General features: G+C 41.4%; 1 protein-coding gene across 1 annotated transcript; it reads right to left on the reverse strand.

The window, feature by feature from the left end:
* Positions 1 to 1,929: 1,929 nt before the first annotated feature.
* LOC109906986 (taste receptor type 1 member 1-like) lies at positions 1,930 to 9,045 on the reverse strand. Its single transcript, XM_020504795.2, has 6 exons — positions 8,906 to 9,045; positions 6,255 to 6,552; positions 5,235 to 5,978; positions 3,374 to 3,583; positions 3,142 to 3,262; positions 1,930 to 2,858 (listed from the first exon to the last, which is right to left on the reverse strand). Exons 2-6 carry the CDS (start codon positions 6,522 to 6,524, stop codon positions 1,930 to 1,932), a joined length of 2,274 nt encoding a protein of 757 aa, XP_020360384.2. The 5' UTR covers positions 6,525 to 6,552; positions 8,906 to 9,045.
* Between the last annotated feature and the right edge of the window lie 106 nt (positions 9,046 to 9,151).

Consider the following 9,151-nt stretch of genomic DNA (forward strand, 5'->3'; position numbering starts at 1 on the left):
CCGGTCGCTGCCTGCACCCGCATGCCCGACTAGCATCACCACCCTGGATGGTTCCGACCTAGAATATGTGGACGTCTATAAGTACCTAGGTGTCTGGCTAGACTGCAAACTCTCCTTCCAGACTCATATCAAACATCTCCAATCGAAAATCAAATCAAGAGTCGGCTTTCTATTCCGCAACAAAGCCTCCTTCACTCACGCCGCCAAGCTTACCCTAGTAAAACTGACTATCCTACCGATCCTCGACTTCGGCGATGTCATCTACAAAATGGCTTCCAACACTCTACTCAGCAAACTGGATGCAGTCTATCACAGTGCCATCCGTTTTGTCACTAAAGCACCTTATACCACCCACCACTGCGACTTGTATGCTCTAGTCGGCTGGCCCTCGCTACATATTCGTCGCCAGACCCACTGGCTCCAGGTCATCTACAAGTCCATGCTAGGTAAAGCTCCGCCTTATCTCAGCTCACTGGTCACGATGGCAACACCCATCCGTAGCACGTGCTCCAGCAGGTGTATCTCACTGATCATCCCTAAAGCCAACACCTCATTTGGCCGCCTTTCGTTCCCAGTACTCTGCTGCCTGTGACTGGAACGAATTGCAAAAATCGCTGAAGTTGGAGACTTTTATCTCCCTCACCAACTTCAAACATCAGCTATCTGAGCAGCTAACCGATCGCTGCAGCTGTACATAGTCTATTGGTAAATAGCCCACCCTTTTTCACCTACCTCATCCCCATACTGTTTTTATTTATTTACTTTTCTGCTCTCTTGCACACCAATATCTCTACCTGTACATGACCATCTGATCATTCTTCACTCCAGTGTTAATCTGCAAAATTGTAATTATTTGCCTACCTCCTCATGCCTTTTGCACACATTGTATATAGACTCCCCCTTTGTTTTCTACTGTGTTATTGACTTGTTAATTGTTTACTCCATGTGTAACTCTTTGTTGTCTGCTCACACTGCTATGCTTTATCTTGGCCAGGTCGCAGTTGCAAATGAGAACTTGTTCTCAACTAGCCTACCTGGTTAAATAAAGGTGAAATAAAAAAATTACATTCAGGACATAAAGTTAATTTCTTTGCCACATTTTTTGCAGTTTTACTTTAGTGCCTTGTTGCAAACAGGATGCATGTTTTGGAATATTTTGTATTGTGTACCGGCTTCTTTCTTTCACTTTGTCAATTAGGTTAGTATTGTGGAGAAACTACAATGTTGTTGATCCATCCTCAGTTTTCTCCTATCACAGCCATTAAACCCTGTAACTATTTTATAGTCACCACTGGCTTCACGGTGAAATCCCTCAGCAGTTTCCTTCCTCTCCGGCAACTGAGTTAGGAAGGACGCCTGTATCTTTGTAGTGACTGAATGTATTGATACCACAGGAGGTTCGTGGCACCTTAATAGGTGGAATGTTATCAAATACATCAATCACATGGTTTCCATGTGTTAAATGCCATTCCATTTACTCCGTTCCAGCTATTATGAGCTGTCCTCCCCTCAGCAGCCTCCATGATTGATGTACCATCCAAAGTGTACAGAGATGAAGTAGTCATGCAAAAATCATGTTAAATTCCATGCAACTTATTACGTGACAAGTTAAACAACTTTTTACTCCTGAAATTATTTAGACTTGTCATAACAAAGGGCTTGAATACTTATTGATTCAAGACATTTCAGCGTTTCATTTTTTTATTAATTAGTAAACATTTTTACAAACATAATTCCAATTTGACATTATGGGGTATTGTGTGTAGGCCAGCGACCCAAAATCTCAATTTAAACCTTTATAGATTCAGGCTGTAAGACAACAAAATGTTGAAAAAGTCAAGGGGTAAGATTAATCAATACTAGTAAACAATTCTATCAAGAAAATAATTTCCTTGATTCAGTAAAACAGTTGAAATGAACTATTTTCAACTACTTACTACTGATGTTTTGAGTATAACGTTGGATGATCCCTTGGAAATGCTGTTGTGTATTTTTCTGCGGCTGAAAGATAATGATGTAGCACTTCGGGAGAAAGTAGCAGAAGAGGATGCTGTATGAACTGGAAAGCACTGACATTGCATTGAATAACTGTAAATATTTACCATGGTATAATATGCTTGCTGTACAGAAAGTGATCCATGTAAGTATAAGGAAAAGCAGGTACAAGGTGTTTGCTTTGGACTCATTGTAGTTTTTGGGCAGGTCTTTCCCCATGTATGAGAAAATAAAGCAAAGACTTGCCAAGACTATAGTCAATAACAAGAACATGATCACTGTTCTTCTCATGGCACACTTCAGTATTATTTGATCTCTGTATGATGTCATGTCACTGACTGGTGTGGGAGGGCTGGCAGTGAACACTGTTGTAAGCAACAACAGCTGAAGAACAAAGACTATGGCTATGAGCCACCACTGTCCATTGTGCTTCACCCACCAGCTGTGAATCTTAGGGAACTTGGTGGCCATTTTGAAAATGCACACTATTTGAAAGGAGCGCACAGCGAAACAGCCTAAACAGACAGTGTAGAACAACAAAAATAGAAAATACCTCAACACACAATTGGTCACTGTTGGTTTCCCAAAGAAAAAGAACACACTGATACTGCTTGCACTCAAGCAGCCCAGAAGAAGGAAACACATTGGCCCACCGGCAGACTTAACAACCGGCTTGTCATAGTTCAGTGCAAAAAGAATGACAATGGCTAGTGTTAGCGCTAACAGGACGCCTGTGGAAAACATGAGTGTGATGGCGATAGGGTCTGTGAAAAGTATATACTCCACTGAACGCTGTGTGCAAAAGGTGCTTCCTGGTTTGGACCACTCTGTCTTCCTACAGTCGATGCAGCTGTATGGGTCGTCTGTTTGGCAAGAAGACGATAGTCAATGATGAGCCAGGCACCATGCATGCATTATATCATCTCCAGTGGAAGAGCTCATGAGGACAGAATTAGTAGGTCTATGGTAACATTTGGACCAGGTGTGAAGTGTGTTTTCTAGTAGGAAGCAAAACACCAAAAACAAGCTGAAACAAAAATCTACATAAATAATGTCACATTCCTTTTCTTCTTACTTTAACCCCCACGAGTGTCAATGGACACCATAATCGAATAGGATTTCTCTCTTTATCCCTGGACCTCTTACCTGTGTAGTTGACATAAGTCATACCAGGGCAGACGTTACACTGGAAACAACATTGATGGAGTCCATCTATCTTCTTTGCAAATCCTTCTGAACATTCAGGGGAACAGCGTGCGACGGGCACCTTGAGGAAGACCAAAGGTTGCGATTAAATGGACTTTGTCATACATGTAAAATAGAAAAATATGATTCATTAATGATTTATGATTTATTAAAACCAGAAGAAATGACTTACTTGGTCAGCATACCAGTGAATTTGAGTGTTGTTGATAGAGAAGGGAACGTCAAGTGTTGGATCAGTTTCATAAGAGCCAACTTTCTCGGCCTGGCCACTCTGGTTCCAGAAAACAATAGCATAAGAAGTAGATGTCGGGTCTCCATTGCTGTCAAACTCAATATGCCGGTTCAATATTGTGAAATTGGACCTCTTTAATTCTCGGAGAAGCTGAAATCAGACAAGAATGTAGTGTTGCAAGAGCATTTGTGGTGTGTAAACACTATAACAATGTTATAGGGATGATTCACTATTGATTCACACTTTCAAAGGTTCACACCTTTGTGTGGACATTTAAAGGTAGACTTAGCAATGACAACATCAGACACGTTGGGGTACGAATTTTGATTACTGACGTCAGCAAAATCTGGCACAATTGGCTTTTCCAAATGTGGAAATATGGGCATGCCCGAAGTGAGGCCACAAATTAGAGCAAACAGGTAATTGCTGTCCTGGCAGGTTCAAATGTTGCTTCTATTGATGCTGTTGTCTGTAAGCGGGAAATTGCCCTACTGTGTTTGATGATGTCGTATTGCTGAATCTACCTTTAAAGACACACTCCAGCCTCCCCATCACCTCATTTATCACAAGTGTAGCCTAGATGCATCCTTTCAATTGATGTATTCTTCAATATTGTAACGCCATTTCTCTTCAAACAAAAGTATGTGGACACCCTTTCAAATGAGTGGATTCAGATATTTCAGCCACTCCCCATGTATAAAATCGAGCACACAGCCATGCAATCGCCATAGACAAACATTGGCAGTAGAATGGCCCGTACTGAAGAGCTCAGTGACTTACAACGTGGCACCATCACAAGATGCCTCCTTTCCAACAAGTCAGTTCGTAACACTTTCTGCACTGATAGACCTGCCCCAGTCAACTGTAAAGTGCTATTATTGTGATGCAGAAACGTCTAGGAGCAACAACAGCTCAGCCGCGAAGTGGTAGGCCACACAAGCTCACAGAACGGGACCACCGAGTGCTGAAGCGCATAGCTCGTCTGTCCTCGGTTGCAACACTTACTACCGAGTCCCAAACTGCCTCTGGAAGTAATGTCAGCATTAGAACTGTCCTTCGGGAGCTCACCAAACGCAATGCCAAGCATCGGCTGGAGTGGTTTAAAGCTCACCGTCACTGGACTCTGGAGCAGTGGAATGTGTTCTCTGGAGTAATGAATCACACTTCAAAATCTGTCAGTCCGACGGACAAATCTGGGTTTGGTGGATGCAAGGAGAACGCTATCTGCCCTAATGTATCGTGCCAACTGCAAAGTTTGGTGGAGGAGGAATAATGGTCTGGGTCTGTTTTTTATGGTTCGGGCTAGGCCCTTTAGAACCAATGAAAGGAAATCTTAACTCTACAGCAAACAATGACATTCTAGACAATTTGTACTTCCAACGTTGTGGCAACAGTTTGGGGAAGGCCCTTTCCTGTTTCAGCATAATTCCCCTGTGCAAAAAGCGAGGTCCATACAGAAATGGTTTGTAACGAGATCGTGTGGAGGGACTTGACTGGCCTGCACAGAGCCCTGACCTCATCAAACACCTTTGGGATGAATTGGAGCGCCGACTGCGAGCCAGGCATAATCACCCAACACCAGTGCCCAACATCACTAATGCCCTTGTGGCTGAATGTAAGGAAGTGGCCGCAGCAATGTTCCAACATCTAGTGGAAAGCCTTCCCAGAAGACTGGAGGTTGTTATAGCAGCAAAGAGGGGACCAACTCCATATTAATGCCAATGATTTTGGAATGTTCGACTTAGCAGGTGTCCACATACCTTTGGCCATGTAGTGTATATGCAAAGTTTCAAATGCTTACCATAAATGGATACACAGTTACATTGTCACTGCATCCCTTAATGTCACATAGTAACAAATTATGTAACGCGTGGGCCATAGCATAAATGGCAGAGTAAGTTGCGAAAGAATATGATGGGTTTTCACCGATGATCTCTTCTGGGCTCACATCACTACAGAGGTCACAAGCTTGATTGCATGTTTGTCTGGATGGTGTTTGTTCACAGGTTGAAGGCCTATTATTCCTTTGTGTTTGGGACAAATAGACAAAATCCTTAAACCCAGGTAATGGCATCACTGTCTCTGTTATTCCAATGATGGTGCCAATCGCCTTGATTCCACTCAATCTGGGGAGGTTCTTGTTCAAGGACCAACTGTCGCCTGCAATCCACACTTTGTTGTGTATGTTGTGCTTGATTGCTGATTTAATGAACGTAACAGCGCTGCTCTGCCCGGCAAAAACTATAATGACCTCTATGCTAAGACCCTCTAACTGTTGAAGTATTTCATAGTGATCAGACATTTCGTTGAGCTCTTTTGCATAAGCCAAGCAGATCTTCGTGTCTTTCAGCTGGCTTTTGAACAGCTGGAGGCCATTTTGGCTGTTCTCATCGCCGCTGCTGACAAATGCAACCCAGTTCCAATTAAAGTGCTGTATAATCAGAATGATCAGATGTATTAAGTCTTTGTTACTAGCTGTGGTTCGCAGGAATGAAGGATATTTCCACTTGTCGCTTAAAACAGAACTGGAGGACCCATAATTTACCTGTGAAGAAAAAGATGTCCATTTTAGACATACATAGACAAGAATAACCCAATAGGGTGGTGACCTACCCAACCCTCCTCGTAGAGAGCTACTAGGAGTGCAGAATTTTATTCCAGCCATGCCCTTAACACGCCTGATTCAGTTAATCAAGCTCCTGATGTTAGAGAAGGGCTGGAATAAATACCTGCACACCCAGTAGCTCTCTGGGTGTACGCCATCCTTAATACACTTTTTTTTTTTAAGTGATCAAAATGACCTAAAGTAAGTATGTATTACCATGGGAATTAGATTCATCGCAAACATGGGAGCAACAGTCATAGACTCCATGCTTCTAAATGGACCGGCCACAGCTATGACTTTGGACAGATACTCGTTGACGCACCTCAGAACTTGAATTGATCCATTTCTGGAGATCATATTTAAGATTGCCTGAAAGTTGAATTTGTCTGAGCAGTGGTCGAATATCTCATAACCGAGCGATACATTGGGCAGGATGAGGCTGGAGTTATTGATCTCTTGTACAGCGAACCTCATCACCTGAAACATCCGATAACTTGACAAGGTAAACGACTGTCTGTGGAAAGAGGAACAGTGTGTACACACAGCAAATTAGTCGATTTTTCCTGGTGTGACTACTGGCATATACAATTTGAAGTGTTTAATCACTTCACATACTGCGGTTTGTTTCACCTAATTTGTCAACTTTGTTAAAGGGGAAGTTTAGTATTTTACAATTTAAAGGAAAGATTCACCCATTTTTAACGTTATATATTGTTTTGTGCATGTCTGAGTGATGTTCTATCAATTCCCAGGGTCATTGCATGTTTTCATGTGTATCTGAGCTATTGCTTTTCAAGAAGGTATAAATACAGCCGGTATGACGAGTTTTGCATCACAACAGCCATTACAAACTTTAGCTAACTTTAGCCAACAGTTAAAAACAGTGGGAGTGATTGGGGCATGAGGCACATAGGGCAAGAATGTAATCAACTCAAGTATTTGGTTTAAGATTACTTTAAAATGTGATTTGGCCCTTCTTTTATCATGTGCCACATGCCCCAGTCACTTGCCACATGCCCCAGTCACTTGCCACATGCCCCAGTCATTGATTTTTAGCTGGCAGTAGTTAAAGTTAGCTGACGTTTGTAGTAGCTGTTTAAAGAAAACCATACCATGGATTACAGTTTATCCTGACCAATAGACTACTTTCAAGGTGTTTAACCATCTAACATGAAGTTGTAAAAAACTCAACATTCCCTTTAAAGTGTCAATCTGCGATTGGTGCATCCAAAGTTTTACTTTTAAATTAATGATATATACACATTCATTCTTATATTCTTATAAATGACTTCATGAGCTTAGCTCAACAATCGTATAGTGATGGGTTGTCACAAACTAACTGATCTTTTTGAATGGCTCTTTTGGGTGAACGTCGGGAACTGAATCACATCTGTAAAAAAAGCCGTTAATTTGTTTCCCTGATTTGCATTCTACTACCGCTTTCTGATCTCCAGATAACGATTATCTGTAGATAAGTTATAAAAACATTCTCTGAAGATTGTAATTCCTCACTGCAGGAACATTAGATAGTGAGGGGAGAGACATTTTCTGGTCCACCACACATTTTTGCAGTGCGTTCATTTTTTAAATCTTTTTTTTGTTGCAGGCCACAATAATTTGTTCAGGTAAAAGAAAACTCATTTCACGATCTCACATAATGGCAGCCAAAGAGGGGTTAGGAGTAACTGATTACATGTAATCAATTGCATGTAATCTGATTACAAAAAAACAAACCAGTTACGTCACCAGCAAAAATATTGTAATCAGATTACGGATACCTTGAACAACTAGGATTACTTCTTGGATTACTTTTCAATTCAGAAAGGATGTTTGTGGGAAAAAATACATGGACACCTTTCTGTTTCCTCAATGATATTCCATTCAGAATTTTAAAAATATGCAAGTTTAACTTTGTTCCACCTGAGCGAGTCTGACCACAAGTCGGAGACCACTATTATGACACATCAAATGCGTTTGCTGGATCCTTTTTGTCTTCTAATGCCTCAAGGGGAAAGTAATCCAAAAAGTAAAGGAAAGTTACATTACTGATTACAATTTTGTACAGGTAACTAGTAACGGTAACAGATTACATTTAAAGAAAGTAACCTACCCAACCCTGCAGGCAGGTTTGTAGGCTTTATATAAGAGGTTAGCAATTTTTACATTGTTTTAGGTACATTTTTAAGCGCTAATGAGCAAAGAGCTGTTTGGGAGCCAAATTAATGTCTCTCTTAGCTGAACGAATCCAAATGTGCCGGTTTACTGAAAAGACTTGGAATGCTCATCACTACGTCGTACCCCATCAGAACCCAACATACACATTTTTTTACCCCAAAGTTAATAAACAATGTAATTGTAGATAAACACTGTATAGTCTCAAAAAACGTTTGAAACTATAATTTTGATCTCATGGAGGGTCAGTCCACGCCTCCATAGTATATACTGTACATTTGAGTGGTTACATTTCTCCAGACCCATCCCTCAGCTATTTACCAAAACAGAGGTGGGGTGCCCGCTTTGTTATTGTTTAAACTGCAGATTGCTCCTTTAAGTGAGGTTAAATATTTGGTATAATACATTTACAGTACTATAACATTTCACGTTACTTACATGGAAGTGTTGTGATTGAACACAGGTGTCTCCAACTCAGTTTCTGGAGAGGTACTGGGTATGCAGGCTTTATTTCAACCCAAAACTAGAACAAGTTGACAATCAACTTGGTCTTCAGTACGAACATTGCTTAATTAAATTGGTTGTGTTAATATTGGGCTGGAAGAAAAACTGCACGCCCAGTGGCTCTCCAGGACCAGAGATACGATTTCCCTGATGGTTGAAAGGTATGTTGAATGGTGTGCTACAGCACTCACCGAGAGCAATCCACAATCACCGGTCGGTTGTAAACAACTGAGCTGTTGCGATGATGAATGTCGAAAAGGCCTCCCAGTATGTATTCTCCATCTAGTTTAAACTCAGAGGCTGAGCAAGAATATGATTCAGGTAAGGCATGCTGAAAAGACCCCAGCATTACCAGCAAGGCCAGGAGATGTTTCATCATTGCCTTCACATGTAGTCAGTCTGAGAAGACAAGAGGGGCTGTGTCTACACCAAATGCT

Source organism: Oncorhynchus kisutch, linkage group LG17, assembly GCF_002021735.2.
Source record: "Oncorhynchus kisutch isolate 150728-3 linkage group LG17, Okis_V2, whole genome shotgun sequence".
NCBI classification, from domain to species: Eukaryota; Metazoa; Chordata; class Actinopteri; order Salmoniformes; family Salmonidae; genus Oncorhynchus; species Oncorhynchus kisutch.